The following is a 20,378-nucleotide window of genomic DNA, read 5'->3' as shown; positions in this document are numbered from 1 at the left end:
CTTGTCTAAACATTTTATAAAATAAAGCTTTAGGGAGAGGAAGCCGCAGCCGGTGAGCGGGGTCCAGGACTGTTGTCCCACCTGGACCTGGCTTGGGGAGCGGGCCCCAGGGCTGCCCCAGTCCTCAAGTTCTGAGGCCCCCATGCAACTGGAGGACTGAGGGAGCCTGCCCTCCACTGGGTTCTGGCCAGGGCCCTGCCTCCTCCCGCCCCCAGCCCCTGCAGGACAAGGGGTCCTGGTCTTGTACTTAACTTTACTCATGTCCAGGCTCGGCCACATTTAGGAGAGGGCAGAGCTGGACCTGCAGCTCCTGGACCTGCTAGACAGGCCCTTGGTGGCCACCTGGCCTGGACCTAGGGCTCTGGGTCTCACAAGGTGTCAGCAGCCTCTACAACCACTACCCTTGCCACCCCCGCACCCCACATGTTTGTACCACGGCAGGGCGAGCGGGTGGGGGGAGGAGACTGGTGTGCGGGTGGCTGAAGGAAGCAGTGAGGAGTTAGTGCTGGCCACAGGGGCCCCACTTGCAGGGGAGACGCCGGTGCCTCAGCAAGCCGGCCACATTGTCAGGGCCAGAAACCACGTCCGGCCCTGCCTTCACAGTTTTTGGGCAAGGGCACCCACTAGGGTGCAGACCTGCCTGGCTCACAAACCTGAGGCAGATTCCCAGCTGCAGTAGGTGGGCTGTCAGAAGCCCCCACACAGATGTCCCCTCCACCTCACGGCCTGGTCTCACTCTTTCCTGCCCTCCTGGTCTCTCTTGGTTCCCCGCCCCCCTCACAAAGGCCATGTCATGGAAAAGCTAGTTGTGGGGCGGGGACAGGAAGTCTCTGGGTGGGGGCCAGGCGAAGGGCAGCAGATAAAGGCGGGAGTTTGGTCCAGAGGTGGTCAGGCGCAGGGCAAGAGGAGCGACACAGCCCTAAGGTCGGCAGAAGGGACCTCTCCCCCACAACCTGGTAAGTGGACAGCTCCCCGCTCCAGCGCCAAATTTATCCATTCATTCATCCTGTGCTCTAGTGCCTGGAGCCTGCAGCAGGCCTGGCCCTGCTCAAGTGCTGACAGGCAAGGAAGCAGAGATGCCCTTCTGTCCGGCCAGCTCTTCCCAGATGAGAAATGAGGCAGACAGTTGATGAGCTGGGCAGGAACTAGGTCATCCCAGGAGGGGCCCCCGAGTCCAGCTAGAGGCTAACCAGCTCCCAGAGAAGATATCAAAGCCACACCTGCTCATGCGTGTACAAAGAGCACATGGCCCCATACACACACATGTGTGATGCAGCTCAGGGCTCTCACCCTACTCAGCCACCAGCCTGTGGGTGGGACAGCTTCCTCCCACTTCTCCAGAGTCAGTGGTGGCCTAGGACCAAGCCCTACCCCCTCAAGCTGAGGGTCCCTCACCAGAGACATCTCCCGGAGACAAGGTCACAGCTTAGGGGGGTTCTTGGGCCACATCCTGCCAGGACCCTGAGGGGTGGCAGAAGTGGTCACCTTCCAAACAGACCTGATGAATGGGTCTTTGGGGTGCCACTGGAGAAAGGGGCAATTCCTCCAGCCTCAGGGAGCCTCCCAGTCCCAGAAACAGCACCAGGGTTCAAGGTCCAGGACTGGAGCCACTGGGGACTTCCAGCATGAGGAGAAGCTGGGTGGTGCTGGTGGGGCCAGAGAAGCCCATCCCCAGGCAAACCGCTCAGGCTGTGTGCCAGCTGGGACTGATGAGTGGCCCCTTGTGTTGCTCTCTGGGCACCTGGGCTGCTGTGGCCCCAGCAGAGGCCAGGGGGTGGGGGACGAACCTGAGGAGTAGCTGAGGGTGGGCCTGCAGCCTGGAGAGACCCTCAGAGCCTGGGCCAGGACAGACCCCGAGCCCCTCCCTCACTTGTCCAGAGGCTCCTGGGACACGGGGTGAGGAACCCCAAAGAATAATGAGCCTGCGGAAGCCCCATCAGCCGCCTGGGCGGTGCCTTCAGGACTGTCCAACCTGAGAATGGTGAGCATCCAGGGACAATCTCAGGTTTGTCAGCCCGCAAGGTGCCGTCCCCTCCCCAGCAGCAGCGAGGGGCACATGGACTCCAGCAGAAGGGTGTGTACTGTCTGGGTAAGGATTCCACCCATCAGAGTGTCTCAGTTCTCCGCTGGGACACCAGGAGTCAAGAAGAAACCGCCAGATGCCAGTGTCCTGCGTTTGGCTTGATACAGCCTGAAGTGCTCCAGGGTGAGTCCCAGGAAGAGTCGTTTGTACATGTTTCAGGGCTGAGCCCCTGTACGAGGCAGCCAGAGACGCTGCACGACAGGCTGCATGGTGCTGGGAGACTTCCAGACCCTCCAAGGTCAAGCTGAGAGCTGGGGCGGGCGCAGGAAGGGAGGGGGCCGTGGATTCACATTTGAAGGAACAGGGCAGGGGGCAGCAGGTGGGTTTTAGCTGTGCTTAGAAGGGTGAGAAAAGGGCAACTAGCAACGGGGTTCGCGGGGACCCAGGTGTGTGACCCCGAGGAGGGCCCTGGTTGGGAGCCCTGGAGAGCAGAGCGAGGGTACATCCGCTGGGGCGGCGGACAGGTGGGTGGGCCTAGTTCCCTGGCGAGGCCCTGGGCGCGGGAGCTCACCGGCTGTCTTCTAACTGGGGGCGGAGAACCGCCCCGGCGTCACGCGTCTGGGGGTGGGACTGGCGCTGGCTTGGACCCTCCCCAACAGCCACCACGCCCCCTAGTCCCAGCGCGAGCCGAGTATCCCGGCCCGGGCCTGCTGGGGGCCGCGCTCCCGGACGGAAAGAGAGCGGACAGGACTGGAAGGAGCCGCGGTCCAGAGCGCCGCGGGTGCTGCCTCGGGGCCCCCCGAAGTTCTGGGGAGTCTGAGAAGGGGGCCTCCCTGAGGCCGAGGAAGCCCAGTTCTCAGGACTTGGAGAGGAGGGTGACCGGTCGCGCCAGGGACAGGGGTTACCGCATAGCGATGGGATCTTCCCGCTGGGACGGGCCGCGCGGGGTCCTCGGGGCCCCGAGCCCGACCGACACCGGAGACGCTACTCCAAGAGGGCAGGTGACTGCGGGCGCATCCGGCCCCCCGCGCCCACGTGGCCCGCGCTCCCCTCCGGGCCGCGTCTTGCCAAGTTGTTGCCGGGTTTCCTTGAACCAGGAGAACTCCCGGGACCGCTGGCCCGTCGCGGGGCCTTAGTCTGCAGCTGCCGCTTGGGTTCCTGGAATAAAGCTCATCACGCGGTGACGTCGAAGGCAACGTAGGCGGGGGAGGGGGCGGGCTGCCTCAGAGCCAGCGCAGGGGAGCCCACGCGATACGGCCCCGCGCTCAACCTACTTGGACGCAGATTACCTGCGCCAGGTCTGCCGGGAGGGGGTGGGGAGACGTGAGCCGCTGTCACCAACCACATCCCCATGGCGGACCCGCCCCTCCTCGTGGCCAGGCCCCACACGCCGAACACGTGCTGGGTGGGGCTGCCTCTCGGTACTTCCCGGGGGTGTGGGAGGTAGGACAGGGAAGGGAAGCGGGAGGTGTACCTAAGACCGTACCCACACGCTGCGACCACGACTTCTGCTAAGAGCCCAGGGTCCTAAGACTGGGCAGAGAAGAACAAAGGGCACTGGGGGGACTTCATCCATGCCCGGGGCCCTCAGTCCTCCTAAACAAGGGCCAGGAGGGGCGGAGGTCCCGTTGCCCACCACTCTGCATCCCCATCATTAAACATTGGTTTCGTGTTGTCACGTCCTATTTCTGTCAGTATCTCAGGTAGAAAATACTGAAAATGAGGAAAAACGTCTGAGGATGCTCAGGCTGGCAGGGAGATAAGAAGGGGCCTTCCTCTCTGAATGTGCAGGGCATTTGGGGCCACCAATCACAGGGAGGTCTCCAGAGCCTGCCCAGTGGTAGTCCCTGGCCAGGGTAGCACAGCTCTGCTTCATCAGCCAGGAAATAAAACCACCTGTGTCCTCAAGTGACAAGACCACCAACCACTTGTGGTTGATTCATATGATATATGCAGTACAGAAATTAAAATAACCAGATGTAGCCACATGGATAAAAAAAAACAACCCTACATTGAATGAACTCTCAGTGATTTAGTGCTGTACAATTTATGTAAATCTTAGAAATCAGTGGTACATTTCAGCTGATACTGGTTGTTGTTCAGTAAGTAGCTAAGTCGTGGCTGACTCTGCAACCACATGAACTGCAACATCACTTCTCTGTCCATCACTGTCTCCCTGAGTTTGCCCAAACTCATGTCTATTGAGTCAGTGATGCCATCCAACCATCTCATCCTCTGTCACTCCCTTCTCCTCTTGCCCTCAGTTGTCCCCAGCATCAGGGTCTTTTCCAGAGTCAGTTCTTTATATCAGGTGGCCAGAGTCAGTTCTTTATATCAGGTGGCCAAAGTGTTGGAACGTCAGCTACCCTGACACTGGTAGGCAGTGTTTAAAACCATAAACAGAAGTGGGCTGAAGTGCCTAGTGGCCACCTCTGATACCCGGGAGAGAGGTACAAAGGGGTCTTTATTATGTTTTCCCTTTAGTTTTTGGCTGTTCTGGATCTCCCTTGCTTTGCACAGGCTCTCTCTAGTGGTGGTGGGTGGGGGCTGCTCTTTATTGAGGTACCCGGGCTTCTCATTGCAGTGGCTTCTAGTGTGGAGCACAGGCTCTAGGCACACAGGTTTCAGTACTTGCAGCACTCAGGCTCAGTAGTTTTGGTGTGCAGGCTCCAGGGTGTGCGGGCTTCAGGAGTTGTGGCACACAGGCTTAGTAGCTCCATGGCATGTGGAATCTCCCTGGGCCAGGGATTGAACCCATGTCCTCTACATTGGCAGGTGGATTCTTATCCACTGTGCCACCAAGGAAATCCTCTTTTTGGGGGAAAAAAAAAAAAAAAAAAATCCACTGGCCCACCAGGGAAGTCCCTGTCATATCTTTTTGTGGAAAATCTAAACTAAATTACTTCATGTTTGTTATGTCCAAATAGTGCTTCCAGGTGTTTGTTATATTATTTTTATGCTTTAATTTTTTTTCAAATCATTTCTGCCTTGCTCTTCACTAAGACCAAAGACACAGAAGGAAGATCAACACCCCCACCTAAGGAGCACAGCTAAGAGGGGCCAATACCCCCTGCGACGTGCAAGGTGACACCTGCAGCCGAGACTGGTGCTTCTGGAGGCAGCTGCTCCCTACCGTCTTGTGGCGCCAGGGAGTCAGACCCAGGGGCCATGTGGGTTAGGGTGGCCTCTGCCACCTAATGCCAGGGTCCCCAGGGTCTGAGCCATCCTGATGTGAGAAGGCACACATGGTGGACATGAACGCCCAGACATGGACACCACGGGGCAGAGACGGAGCCTCCTGCAAGAGCCCAAGACTGGATGCTTGTCTTGGGGGTGAGGAGATAGGTACAAAGGCGGCTGCCTGTACTGTGTCCAGGGGTGCCCAATGGGGCACAGGATGTCACCTGCCCCTCTCTCCCTACCATCAACCTCAGGAGGGCCAAGGAGGTTAGCTGCCCCCAGAGTGTAAGACTCCCCCCAAAATAGGATTATGCAGGGATCATTAAATAAGACATACACCTGGTCTGCAGTGAAAACATTTATTTTTTACAAGTAATCTTTATTATAGGTCAACATTCAGACATAGAGACCATCACCATGGGAAACTTCCGTGACCCCCCAGCCTAGCCCCAGGTGTGTGCACGGGCTCAGGACAGAGGTCGGACCCCCAGCAGCAGGACAAACCAGCACATGGACGACCATGGTCCATGCACCCGCATTTAGCTTCTAACCACAACGTATACAGGTTTCAGTGTAAACTGCTTCCCCTGCCCACCCGAAACACCATCCCATTTCCAAGGAGATAAAACCGACCAGAAGTTGCTGAGCACAGGACCCACGCCCAGCCTCTTCCCTGAGGTGAGGTAGGAGAATAATGTCCAAGCTGGAGCCCATCTATCTCCTACCTCACAGGGACCCTCTGGGTGGGTCTGGGGTCAGGAGAGAGACCCCTTGGAATGCGGCTTTGTCACTGGTTGTATCTGATGCCTAGAAAATGGGTTTTAATGTTTCAAAGGAGGGAGGGGTTGAGACACTCACCTCAGGGGTCAGGTGAGTCCCCAGGGATAGGGAGGCAGTCCTGCCCCCCACCCCCAGAGGCTGACACCTGGCCTGCCACCCACACCTATCCCAGGACACAGCAGGGTCGGGGTTTCCTTCTGTGCGCAGCAGGCCAGCTTGCCCAGACCCCTGCTCCTGCCCACTGATCAAGAAACCAGAGGCAGTTTTGGAGCCAACGTTTATTGTACTGTCGCTTTGCCCTGGACGGCAGCAGTCACGCTGCTGGGTGATATATACATATACACATATGTACACACACTGCCCACACCTACAGCAGAGACGACGCCAACCGTGCTTGAAAGGACAGTAAAAATGTAGCTTTTGCCAATTCCACAGGAGGAGTCACAACCAAAAAAGCAGAACAGGAATCCTGTGTCACATGGGTTCACAGCTCAGAATACTGGGAAAGGAATGAGATCAGTCACTTTTCACACCCTCTCACCACACCCCACAAGCAAGCTGTGTCCCTGGTGGGGCATGCTGAGAGCCAGGGAAGGGCGGACAGGGCCCCCAGGCTCTGGGCACCCACTCACTCACTGGAGGTCTCACACCAGGTGCCAGGGAGGCTGCCCATCTGCCCTGGAACAGGTCCTCCGCCCCACCCGGAGCAGAAGCGCCATGTCCATGTTCCCTAATGGGTTCCTCGTGGTGCTGGCTGCTCGACTGATCAGAGAAGCAGGAAGGCTCACGCACGAGCGGTAACGTCTGAAGCAGTTTGAAAACAGAATAACACCCAAGGAAGACAAGAGACCACGTCACCAAGCAGAAACAGAAATCTACAGGCCACCAGCCTCTGACCACCCCTCAGCCACTCCCATGCCCCTGCAGCACCACAGGGCACCCCAGCACTAGCCACAGCACTTCTCCTTTCCCGCCACAGCAGGGAGAGGGTCGTCCCCTCTGAACACACGAACAGGGGATGCTCCAGACACAACACCCTGCTCACCAGGGAAACACGGGCCACATAAAACAGGGAAACACAGCCAGGGGCCTAGGTCTCCAGTCAGGGTGAGTGCCTGAAGGTTCCCAGACTTTTTCTGCTTCCAGATCAACAAAGTGGACACGCAGGACACACAGGGTCTGAGGCAGGGTCAGGTGAAGGGGCGTGGTCTAGACGCAGCAGGTGCTGGCCCCTTGGGGACCTGGGCCTCCTGCAATCGTTACCATCACCAGGAGAACTGTTGTCATTGTCATCATGATTTACTAGATTTTTGCAATTCTGTGGGAGAGTGGGTTCAACAAACTTGCAGACCTGCCCCTTTTCCACGGTACCCTGGTCTCCAGGGGATCGTCACGATTCTAGCAGATGAGCAGTAAGATTCTGGAACTGAGACACACCTGGCAAGGGACTCACCCTGACATGTGGGGGGGTGGGTCTTGGAGTCTTCCACCCACAAAGCAACACACCCACCCACTGTAGAAGGGGCAGCTGCCTGCCTGCTAGAGTCCAAGCTTTGAACTTGTTTTTTGGCCATTCTGGGGAAAAACAACTCATTTCCTAAGCTATTTCCAGAAACAGGATGGTTGACTAGGGCCTGCTCTCAGGCTGAATTCTTGATGTCTGCCTGGGGCTGGCACCAAAGACCAGCCTCCTCCCTGGTCCTGGACAGGTCAAATAACCAATTCCGTGTTCTTTTAAGAAGTCTGATTTTAGCAGGTTATTTCTAATTTAATACCAGTGCATTTATCTCACCTCTCACTGAATGTCTTCATGATCATTTTCACAGGCAAAAACCCCAAATAAAACAATACCATTAAGTGCCTCTGGACCTGGTGATTGCAGAGCACAGTACAGCGCGTGAGCTGGGGCCATGGGTGGGAGGTGGGGTGGCGGACAGTGGCTCTGGGAGGGTGTCCTGGTGCGTCTGACCTCCTCACGTGCAGCCCCTGCCCACAACCTCCCCCAATGGACACTGAGGAGGAGTCCAGTGGTCACTAGGTTCATTCTGCAGAAACCAGGCAGACCTGCTTGGGCCACACAGGTCTCGAGGTGCAGGTGTGGCACAGGCCCAGCACAAGCATGTCTCCAAGTTCTCACAGTGGTGGACTACCCCAGGGCTAGACGCAGACAAGACAGACTGGCTTCCGACAGTCCACAGGTGGTGGTGCTGAGACAGAGGTGAGAAAGCTTCTGTGGTCTGGCTGCAGGTGAATGAGCCAAGGGCACTGAGGCCTCCTGGGGACTGACCCTCTCCCCAGAGTGTGCCTTTGGTCCAGCTGGTCCTTCCTCCATGAGCTCGATGTCTCTAACTTCCCAAACCATCCACAATGGCCAAAGGGAGCAGGTGGAGGAAAGTGGATTGGAGGTGGGTTGGAGGTGGGGTGGGGGCGGGAAGCAAGAGGGCTATGCAGCCCACTCGCCACCGGCAGCCTGGATTCAGCCCCTCTGACCACCACTAATTGGGCCGCTGATACCATCTGTGGTTCTTGGAGGTCCAAGAAAGGATTACAAAGAGGCCAGGTGGGCCTGAAGGAATGTGGAGGGCAGTGCAGGGAAGGGGAGCATGGAGGCCGCAGGGACGTCCCAGCAGGGGAGGGAGCACACTTGAAGCACAGGGGCCTCAGGTCAGATACGGGAATACCTGCCATGAGGTGAAGCAGATGAGGTGAGCTTGAGTACCACAGGGCAACACCCCGGGACTGGGAGCCAGGCCCAGCTCCTTCCTGTCAAGTGAGTCCAGAGGCCCTGTCTGTGGCTGCAAGGTAGGCAGACAGGGCAGGGAGCAGACCCCACAGCTTCCATCAGGCAGCACCTGCCTCAGGCCCCCATGAAAACAGGAAACAGAGTGCCTATCCCGCCTGAGCCCACCTGGCGGTGAGGGACCACAAGGGCCATCCACCCGCCACGCCAACCTGCCTGAGAGTCCTGAGGCAGCCCCACGTCCGGTGAATGCAGTCTGGCTGCAACACGCCCACAACACAGACAGACATGGACATAACCCATACATGCTATTAAAAAAGGAAACAACAGAAGATGAAGAAGACCGTAGCTAAACTGCTTTAAATACTGCATGCTACGCACTTCATGTGTTGGGGGTGGATGGGCGGGCACAGAGGCGGGTCGGCGCGGCCCTCCTGGGGCCAGGGCGGCTCCCACGCCATCTCTGTGACTACAGTTCATGATTCTAAGGTTGAGTGGCCGGGTGCTGACTGATCCTGGATTTAGTTGAACCCGTCGGTGTGGTAGCTGGGGTGGGAGTCAGCCGTGAGCTGGGTGGTCTCCGTGGCAGACGCCGGCTGGATGACGATCGGCGTGTCTGCGGCCTCTGCAAGCAAGCGACGCACATGGAGTGAGGTCAGGCCAGTGAGCTTCACGGCCCCCGACACTGTGTGACACACTCAGCCGCCTGGTGGCTCGACTGGGGTCAGAGGTCGTAGGACAAGCACTCGGAAGGGTGATGCTGCCTGGACCTCTGCCCCACACGGCCTTCCTCAGCGGCCTCGGCCCTCGGCCCTCCCCGCCTACTCGGCCGCCACAGTCTGCGGCGGGGACAGCCCTCCGAGCCTGCTTTACCTCCAGCGTCCACGTTCACACCTCAACCGTCCCGCTGCCACCACAAACACTCCCGCACAGTGTCAGTGCCCTCCTGTTTGACGAGACAGGGCGACACGTTCAGGGCCCGCTTCAGGCCCGCCCCTCGCGCACCACCCGGGCGGTGGGCGCACTCACCCCTCTCGTCGGACTGCAGCTGCGCCTCCAGGTCCTCGGGGGACACATAGAACTCGGTCTCCTCCCCCTCCGGCGCCTTGGGCTTGCACTTGCCACAGCAGCAGTTGAAGCAGCAGCAGAGGCAGCAGCAGCAGTAGCAGCAGGTGAGGAGCCCACAGAAGATGAACAGGGCCTGGGGGGAGGGGGACAGGGCTGTGTGAGGAAGCTGGGGCCTGGCCCTCACCCCCGCCCACCCCAGCTACAGAGGGGTCCTCAACCAACAGTGGATTCTTTCCCAGATCAAGAAGAATAAAGAACATTAAGACAGGAAGACAGGAAAGGGAGAAGGAAAGACCAGCTGCATAAGAAGAGTAAATTCTGAAGGGCGGCAGGGGGGAAGGGGAACTGGCAGCCGCCGGACTGGCTTCCAACAGCACAGTGCCCGGCAGTGAGCCACACGCTCAGGCCTTACATGGCATATGCTTTGGATAAAATCAGGAAATCAAGTAATGTTAACATATAAAACAATACTAACTTTTCAAGTTTCTCAAGGTAGACATTTCAAACACATCTTCTCAATCACAAAAACAAATCTCTCCACACTGTGATGACAAAAGTGTGTTTCCTGTTTCTATCAGAGTGACGCATAAAAGAAAATGCTGTGGATGCCACCCCTCAGCACAGGCCCCACTCTGTGCATCCAGGTCAGTTGCAGGCAGGCCACCAGGCCAGCGAAAGCTGCTGGGACTGGACCTTTGCTGTATCCACAGGGATGAGGAGCCTGCCACATGCCCAGACCCACCCGCCAGGATGTGAGTGTGGGAGTCGCAGCCTCACCTTGGCCCACCAGCTGGAGAGCACAAAGTAGGTGTTCACGTTCTCCTCCCCGAACTGCTCGGCCACGTAGAGCCCCAGTGAGCCGTACTTGTCGTAGATGTTTCTTTTCGTGGCGTCCGTCAAGATGGCGTGGGCGTTGTTGATCTCCTTAAACTTGTCTGCAGCCTCCGGGTTATCAGGGTTCTTGTCAGGGTGGTATTTCAAGGCCAGCTTCCTGCAAACCAAAACCATCTGCTGGTCGTGCATTTTGTATTCACCCACTGGATGGAGGGCTAGCAGAGACACATTTACCCGTCACCAGCTCCCCTGCTAACTTTCCACAGAACTCAAGAACGCCAGGGTCAACAGAAATTTCTGCAATCGTCCAGAGCCATCCACAGAGGAGCAGGTGCCCTGTGAGAGCTGACCTGCAAGCAGCCTGCTCTGATCTCCCCCAGGAGCTGCCAACCCTACTGCTGCCCTCTAGTGTCCCGGACGTTCACTGAACATTTGTCGAATGGAGGCAAGGGCAGGGACTGGGCAGCAAAGGCTTTTTAAATTTGTCTGATAAGGAGATAAGGGAGACCATAAAGGAGGTGGTTGCATCAATGACAGTGTCTTAGAGACACTGCATGGGGTGGGGGTGGGGCAAGCTCAGAGGGAAGGCCGCCCCAGGGTGTGGAGACTAACCCACAGTCACAGCTCAGCACACTCAGACCTGCCCCCCAGGCCTCTGCTCCAGGGCAGGGAGTTCAAATGACGCGCAAGGAGCTGTTTAGTTTAGTTTTTTAAGATTTATTTATGTAAGGACTGTGTGTTTTTTTTTTAATTTATTTATACAAGGGACTGTTTTCTGTTGCCCAGAAAACATTAAGGTAACAATCATGAGATACAATAGAACTGCTACTGTGACCCTGCAAGTAGGCCAGGGAAACAGGGAGATATAAGACAGCCACGCAGGAGCTGCTGGGGTGGAGGCTTCTTACCGGTAGGACTTCTTAATGTCATCCGAGGTTGCGTTCTTATCCAGCCCCAGTACATGGTACAGGGACTCCCCAGAGGTAGAGAGTGAGCGCTGTCTCTGGTCTGCCATGGCACGCTAGTCTACAACGAGAACACAGAGAAAATATCAGAAAGTACAGATTAAAACTCCCAGCCCAGAGCAGACAGACTTGATTCTATTTGAGGCAAAAAATTACAGCACTTTGTGGGGGTCACAACACACACAAATACAACACATTCATCTGCAGCAGAAAGGAGTGAGGAGTGGTCCCATGTTAAGATAAGGGGCAGTTTCTGAATGCTACAATATTGTCACCCTACTGCTGCTGCTAAGTCACTTCAGTCGTGTCCGACTCTGTGCGACCCCACAGACGGCAGCCCACCAGGCTCCCCCGTCCCTGGGATTCTCCAGGCAAGAACACTGGAGTGGGTTGCCATTTCCTTCTCCAATGCATGAAAATGAAAAGTGAAAGTGAAGTCACTCAGTCGTGTCTGACCCTCAGCGACCCCATGGACTGCAGCCTTCCAGGCTCCTCCATCCATGGGATTTTCCAGGCAAGAGTACTGGAGTGGGGTGCCATTGCCTTCTCCGATTGTCACCTTAAGTAGGCTATAAAAATTTAAGTATGTTTACCACAATCCCTTGAGCAACCTCTAAGTAAAAACATAAGGGGGCCTAGCTAGAAAGCTGAAAGAAAAATGAGAAGGAAACTCTACAGATGAAAAGCTCCAGTGAAACCAAGACACTGTCAAATGGATAAAAATGCAAGAGACACACTTTAAAAACAGGGTCTCAAAGTACATAAAAAAGTTTTGACAAATAAGGGGAGAAGCAGACAATTCCACAGTCACAAAAATCTTAACACCCCTCTCTCAGAAACTGACAGAACAGAAACACACACAAAGTTAGGGAAAATGCCAACAATCTGAAGAACACTATCAACCAACATTACCCAATTACTTGTGTGACACCCACCTCCACAGAACTTACACTTTTACATGATGGGCCTTAAAACAAGCTTCCAAAAATCTAAATGGACAGAGGGCTTCCCTGGTGGCTCAGCAGTAAAGAATCTGCCTGCTCATGTAGGGGACACGGCTCAATCCCTGGTCCGGGAGGATTTCACATGCTGTAGAGCAACGAAGACCGTGCGCCACAACGGCTGAGCTGCAGCTTAGAGCTTGTGCTCTGCTACAAGAGAAGCCACTGCAATAAGCCTGTGTACCACAACCAGAGCTGCCTGTGTGCAGCGACGAGGACCCACACAGCTGAGATTAAAAAAAATTAAATGGGCTGAACTCGTATACAGTATGTCCCCAACACGAACAGATTAGAGACCCAAAAGGAAAGTATCTAGGAAAACCTCAGTGTTTACTATGAAAACAATACACTTCGAAACAGCATGCAGTTCAAAGAAGAGACATCATTTCTAAATTCATTACTAATGTAACCATCTGTGTGTGATTATAAGCTACTACTTAAAAATAAGTTGGTATATATATATATCATAGTTGCCAAAACTCAGAAGCAACCAGGATGTCCTTCAGCAGGTGATGGATAAAAAACTGTGGTACATCCAGACAGTGGAGTGTTACTTAGCACTGACTGAAATGAACTACCAAACCATGAAAAGACACAGAGCAGCCTAAATGCATTTAACTCAGTGAAGGAAGCCGATTAGAAAGAGCTACATACACACTGCAGGATTCTACCACTCTGACACTCTGGAGAAGACAAACCTATGAAAACACTAGAAAGACCGGTGTTTGCCAGGGGCTGGGGGCAGAGAGGATGAACAGGCAGAGCACAGAGGGTTTTTACCGCAGTGAAACTATTCTGATACCACAATGCTACATACACATCATCATTACATTTGTCAGAATCAGAAGAATGTGCAACACCAAGAGTGAGCCCTGATGTAAACTGTGGACTTGAGTTAATCTGTATCAATGTTAGACCATCACTCTAAACAATGTACCACTCAATGCCAAAAAACTGGGACTGGGGGCAGAGGCAGGAAGTACAAGGCAACTCGCTGAACAGTGTACTCAATTTTTGTGTAAACCCAAAACTGCCCCAAACAGTTCTACTATCCTCAGAGACTGAAATTACAGCAAGCTATGACCACAAGGAGCACAGAAAGACAATGCAGGCTCCAGAAATCACCATCTGAGCAGGGAAGCTGTCAACAAAGCAGAGGGCATAACTGCCTGTAACGGCTAGAGGCCAGAGAACAGAGGAGGCATGATTCAAGGAGCATCGGAAGGGAACCAGCATATGCAAAGTAGAAAACGAGAAGCTCCATCTAGTGGGAATTTGAAAGGCAGAGAATACGGCCAACTGAGAAAAAAACAGTCAACCAAAAACAAAATCAGTGCTGACAGAAAACACAAGTGTGCAAACTGCAGCCCCGCCGAGCAGAGCAGCAAGGTCAAACATCCATGTCCTGGGCGCTGAGAACTTCCCCAAACAAAACATGCTTCCAGCTCTAAGAAGAAAGGAGTTTCGTCCTAAGAGTCCATCAATGCAGGAGTTCGGGAAAAGCACAGCTTGCGTATCCTGAACAAACCAACGATCTGGACAGCATTTCAGCAAAATGAGGAAGGAAATCAAGAAACAGGAAAAGCAGAACATGTGGTAAGAAGAGTGGCGGCAACCGCTTCAGAGGAGGGTCACTTCTGATCACAACCAGGACACAAGCACGTGAACTCCCTCCAGACTGGGTTCCTCAGGGGCCAGGCTCCCCCAGGCACAACGACAACTGTCACAGGCACAGACAGAAGCACAGAGAGGTGCGGTCAGGATCCAAGCCAAACCAGAGGGCATAAAGAACGTTGCGACGCTGGTGTGTCACTGTCGAGCCTCACTGCCATCTCAGAGCTGATGGGCTCTGGAACCAGGGTAAGCCCAGTTCTAATAGCTTCCAGCTGTCGGCATGGCCAGGTCACTGCCCCACTCGGCGTTTATCTCCTCATCTGGATTAGAAACAAGGACATACCTCCTCACTACCAGGGCAGGGCCTGCAGGGAGCTCAGAACCCTCAATGATGTTAATGACAGCATACTCTCATTAAGTCTCCATTACTAAGAATTTACTCTACAGCAGAAGTAACATGACTGTGTCAAGTTTATTTACTACTTGCTAAGTAATTTTTTTGGTCCTGAGAACTGTTCTAGAAAATACAACTTTGACAAATTACTTTTTATTCTCAGCTACTCAGTTCCTATTGAATAACCCCTTTACAGCCCACCCACAGAAAAATACCAATAACTAATACTTTCGTATCTGCTCCACAGAAGTTAACTACATCATCAACTGTGTTGTTGTTCAGTCATTAAATCATGTCCAACTCTGTGACCCCATGGACTGCAGCACACCAGGCTTCCCTGTCCTTCACCATCTCCCGGAGTTTGCTAAAACTCATGTTCATTGTATTGGTGATGCCACCCGACCATCTCATCTTCAGTCACCCCGTTCTCCTCCTGCCCTTGATCTTTCCCAGCATCAGGGTCTTTTCCAATGAGTTGGCTGTTCACATCAGGTGGCCAAAGTATCGAAGCTTCAGTTTCAGCATCAGTCTTCCCAATGAATATTCAGGGTTGATTTTCTTTAGGATTGACTGGTTTGATCTCCCTGCTGTCCAAGGGACTCTCAAAAGTCTTCTTCAGCACCGCAATTGGAAAGCGTCAATTCTTCAGTGCTCAGCCTTCTTTATGGTCCAATTCTCATATCCATACATGACTACTAGAAAAACCGTAGCTTTGACTAGACGGACCTTTGCTGGCAAAGTGATGTCTTTGCTTTTGAATATGCCATCTAGGTTTGTCACGGGTTTTCTTCCAAGCAAGCATCTTTTAATTTCATGGTTGCAGTCACCATTCACGGTGATTTGGGAGCCCAAGAAAATAAAGTCTGTCACTGTTTTCATTTTTTGCCCATTTATTTGCCATGAAGTGATGGGACCAGATGCCATGATAGTTTTTTGAGTGTTGAGTTTTAAGAGGTGCCAGCTACTTAATGTGACTGACGAGAATGCCCTGTGAAACTTTAGCATCTAAGTCAAGACTCCCCAGCACCACTTATGCCTGAGACCTCCATGCTCCTGCACCAAGTGGCAGAATTTCCTGGTCTACGACAAAACCACCCCAAGGAAACACAACACACAAGTGGATGAGTCAGGGTGAGCCAGTCTCTGTGGTTCACACCTGCCTCTTCACGCACAGACAGACCACTGACTAGTAAAACCTTAAAGTTAGATTTCTTAACTTCAGTGAACTGCCAGCAACTATATCCAAATTTTAAGGCCAATATTTGTTTAATAATAAATATACCTCTTGCTGCTGCTACATCTAAGTCACTTCAGTCGTGTCCAACTCTGTGCGACCCCATAGACGGCAGCCCACCAGGCTCCGCCGTCCCTGGGATTCTCCAGGCAGGAACACTGGAGTGGGTTGCCATTTCCTTCTCCAATGCATGAAAGTGAACAGTGAAAGTGAAGTCGCTCAGTCGTGTCTGACCCTCAGCGACCCCATGGACGGCAGCCTACCAGGTTCTTCCGTCCATGGGATTTTCCAGGCAAGAGTACTGGAGTGGGTTGCCATATACCTCTTGAAACCCAGCCAAATAAATAAGTAAATAAAAATATTATAAAAAAAATAAACACATCTCTTCAAACCCAGGGATTAAAAACCAGGTTCCACGTTCTGAGTCCCTGGTACCCACAGCTGCCCCTCCCCAACCGGGAGCTGGAGCCCCTGTGACGCTCGGCACCAGAGTGTGGTGGGGCAGGACAGGACCTTCGGAGTAGACACTGGCACCACCAGGCAGGTTCTCCCCACAGAAGAGCAGGCTCATGCTCACACAGATCAAGACTGTTGGGAACCAAGAGCTTCCAAAAAAATGAGGTGGTGATAAAATCCAGCCAGTTAAGACGGGAAGCCAGGGTGACAGGTCTGCAGTCAAGTGACAAATGCACAGAAATGCAAGAACCCAACTGAGGAGCAGCAAGAGGCCTACTGTGAACCTCCTGGACCACATGGTGGGGGTGATGATACAGTGGGGCAAGCCCCATGGTTGCCCCTGGGTAAAGGTGAGGGAGCAGCAATTTCATTGGTATCACCTCCATCTCGTTTGCCAAATTCAAGGAAAACTGGAACAAACGCTTTTACTTAAAAGACAATGTGAATATCTTCAGATTGTGTCTGGTGATCTGGTTGTTTCTGAAAAGCACCAGGGAGTAGAGGTTAAATTTTTCTTCTTGGACTTTCCCGGGGCGTATAGTGTATGGGAATCCACCTGCCAATGCAGGGGACACAGGGTCAATCCCTGATTCCAGGAAGATTCCACATATTGTGGAGCAACTAAACTGGTGAGCCGCAACTACTGAGCCTTCGCCCTAGAGACCAAGAGCCACAACTACTGAAGCCTGTGTGTCTAGAGCCTGTGCTCTGATAAGAAGAGTAGCCCTTGCGCACCACAACTAGAGAAAGCCCATGCACAGCCATGAAGACCCAGCATAGCCAAAAATAAAAAGTAAATAAATAATTAAAAAAATAAAAGACTTCGTTGTCTACCACTATTCCCATACTATTGTTTTTTTTAAATCATGGTCTTCTGTAGGCTTTTCTGCACTGCATGAACTTGAGGCACCTGTCATGACTCACGTCCAGGACACACAACTTCCGCATGCCGGGCTGTTGCTTTCACTGAGCACTCAGCCTTCTTGGTCCTCAGGGCCTTCAGCCCTAGGGGTGTGGACCTGTCTCCATGTGCTAACAATAAGCAAGGCTCCAACAGTCCCTACAGTGCCCTTTCTTATTAGCGCTCAAGAGCAAGCTGTCCATCTGGGATGTGTTTTTGGCTGTGAGCCAATCAAAGGGCCATAAATGAAGGATCCTGACAACCAGGGTCCAGTCAACTGCAAACCCTCCTAAGAACCCAAGAACATCCTTGCATGGACTCCCCCAACCCAATTTTGTATCATTAGAGTTGGCATCACAAACACTAAGAGTAAGGGACTAAATAACCTTGTATTTGAATAAAATCACTGACAGCACAGCAATCAGTCTGGACAGCTCAAGCCTAATTTAATTGTCTCAGCAAGCTGGGTACAGTAAAAGTCAGAACAGACTTGAACGTCAAGGCTTGCTCAGTGCTATTTGTCAAAGGATTATCATCACTCTAGAGTTGGCATGCGAGCTTTTTTGTAAAGGGCAAGACAGTAAATACTTGTCTTATGGGCCTGAAATCTACAGTCTCCACCACCACGTTGCAAGTTTCTGCCTCTGAGGCATGAAAACACACTGTGTCTAAGAGAACGGGTACAAGTGTGCACCCAGATACCAGATCTAAGGACGGCAACCGGCATACCCTTGCCCCAGGGGTCAAATCATGGCTCTCTTGTGACTCATTTTAGGGAAGTTGGGTTTTGTGAATGGGCTTACGTTTGTGTGCTGTGAGCAAGTGTAGGCGTAGTCACTGTGACTCTTTTTTAGTCCTCAAAGTTAACTTGGCATAAATGTAAAACGAAGACGTGGGCAAGAAACATTATGAATATGCATTTCCAATCGAGACGGTAAAACTCAAAGAAATTCGTCACAACACGAAGCAATTAGGCCAGACAGCAGCAAGAGCATTGCATCCCCACCCCTACTACCACAAAAAAATTGCTGGAAAAGCTGTGGACTAGGTGACAGCATTTTTTACAGAAACCATCCAGAGTGCTCACTGTCATCCTGTCTGCTTACTTCCAATCATGGTTTACGCACTGTCAGCTCTGGCAACTTGCCCGGAAAGCCGCCAGCCGGCAAGTGGGAAAATTCAAACCAACAAGACAAATCCAATGCCACTGTCACCGTGCAGTCCCAGGACTCCCAGGGGGCACAGCACCCCAGCTGGGACTCCCAAGCTCCAGACACCACTCGCTCAGCATGCTCAGGGCACCAGGCATTTGGACGGGCAGAGGACGAGCATGTCAAAACAACCACAGTTCAGCACCACACACCTGCCCCCAATCACCAGCTGCAGCGTCTATCAAAGGACAGGGAAGTGAGACCCCTCCTTTGCAAGCTTCTGCCCTGAGATGAAGTACAAACTGGCCCCGAGGAAGAAGTCCCTTCCATCACCTTGGTGGGTATGGACTCTGGCACAGCAACAGTGCAGCCCTATGCCCAATCAACAAAGACCAATTCCAATGCGCTCTGCTTGGGTGCCAATGACGGGGACTCTGCTCACAGGACACACATCTGTCTCAAAGGGCAAAGGGTATTTACCCTTCTTCAGGATCACAGGGTTCAAAAGTATTCACATGCACACTGGGGGCTGGGCAGGAGACTCCACCCCAAGGTCAGGGAGCGGTGGCTGAGGCAGATGAGCTCAGATGCCTTGGAGCAGTGTGAGGGGAACAGGCAACACAAGCCCACTGTAAGATCCCCTGGCTGCAGAGCACAGATGAATATGGAGAGAACAAGCCAAGACCCACCAGCCACATTGCTGAAAACCAGAGCTCAAGAGCAAACAGACATGTTACAGAGCAGTGGGCCATGATCTCAACTCTCCTCACCGAGGTCAGTGGGCCATGATCTCAACTCTCCTCACCGAGGTCACAGGAACCAGAAAGCAGTGGCACCCAAAGTGAAGGTGCAGAGATAAAACACCTGTCAGGCCAGAATTGTTTCCAGCAAAAACATCCCTCAGAAACAAAGGCTGAAGTGAAAACATTTTCCAGCAGAGACTAAGAGAACCCATGACAAAACCCATAACAAAACCTAAAATACAAGACACCAGCAAGAGCTACCTGGATGGAGGGCAAACAACACCAGAGAGAAACCAGTATCTTTAGAAGGAACAAAGGCCACAGGCTTCCCATTATGGGAAGCATGTAGGTAATAGATGATTTTTTTTTCTTTTTGTTAAAAAAACACCACCACCACAGGATTGTTGGGAGCAGAATTCTAGGTCTTGGCTTGTGGGGTTTATGTGGCCCTTTGCACAGAGGAGCAGTGGGGTGGGGCGGAGCAGATGTCTTGTGTGAAGTGGACAACATCAGCTCTAAGAAAAGTAAACCATACACATGCTCATCAACAGGGGAACTGATCATTTCTGGTCTAATCTATACAGAACACTACTCATCAATAAAAAAGAAGGACATACTGACACAAGCAATAAAATCTCAAACACAATGTGTTACACAAACAAGCTAAATACAAAATGACTCCATTTATACAAAAATTAAGAACAGGAAAAACAATCTAGCACCTGCTGTAAGTAAGGTGACTCAACATAAATTAGACAGCAGCATAAAACCAAATGAAACATCAAAGTCTGCAATCTGCCAGAGCAGGTGCTTGTTTTCACAACTTTCATGGAGACACAGAAAAACATCCATGTGCCTGTCATTCCATTCTGTGGCTACTCTCAGCAGAGACTGTCACCAGAAAGCTAAAAATACTGTCTGGCCCTTTAAGAAAAAAACAGCTGCTATGAACATGATTTGAACAGATGTTTTCATGGAATAAATGCTGTCCAAGCATAAAAACTATTAAATGTAAATTTCTCACCATTTTCACACACGTTTCAAAAGTTAGCCTTCTGGTTAGTCCAAGCTCGTCAACCCCAAGTGCCAGGGTCTGGTAAGGATTCTGGAGGATACAGCCAGTCCTCCCAGGCTAGCACCAGGATGGTGTGTGAAGCATGGCTCTGCTCCTGTTACATCCCACTCAGGTCCTCCCCACCAGCTCAGTGGCTGCAGTGTCAGAGCCCAGCCCCTGGCCTATCCCACAAGGCCCTTCTGGACACAGGCCCAGCCTGACACCAGCCTCTTCCTGCCA

General features: G+C 52.8%; 1 protein-coding gene across 3 annotated transcripts in view; it reads right to left on the bottom strand.

The window, feature by feature from the left end:
* Positions 1-5,548: 5,548 nt before the first annotated feature.
* Positions 5,549-20,378, bottom strand: part of DNAJC5 (DnaJ heat shock protein family (Hsp40) member C5) — a 29,162-nt gene continuing 14,332 nt past the window's right edge. For 2 of the 3 annotated variants that reach the window (XM_025263878.2, XM_025263880.2), the window contains exons 2-5: positions 11,534-11,651; positions 10,569-10,782; positions 9,753-9,924; positions 5,549-9,348 (exon numbers count right to left, since the gene is read on the bottom strand). In XM_025263878.2, coding sequence (XP_025119663.1) covers positions 9,245-9,348; positions 9,753-9,924; positions 10,569-10,782; positions 11,534-11,640 — 597 coding nt within the window. In that variant the 5' untranslated portion in view covers positions 11,641-11,651 and the 3' untranslated portion in view covers positions 5,549-9,244. Of the gene's footprint in view, positions 9,349-9,596; positions 9,670-9,752; positions 9,925-10,568; positions 10,783-11,533; positions 11,652-20,378 lie in introns of all 3 variants that reach the window. The other variant, XR_003103111.2, reaches the window with a different exon arrangement.

The sequence above is a fragment of the Bubalus bubalis genome, chromosome 14, assembly GCF_019923935.1.
Source record: "Bubalus bubalis isolate 160015118507 breed Murrah chromosome 14, NDDB_SH_1, whole genome shotgun sequence".
Classification (NCBI taxonomy): Eukaryota; Metazoa; Chordata; class Mammalia; order Artiodactyla; family Bovidae; genus Bubalus; species Bubalus bubalis.
This window is presented reverse-complemented; position numbering and strand designations above follow the sequence as displayed.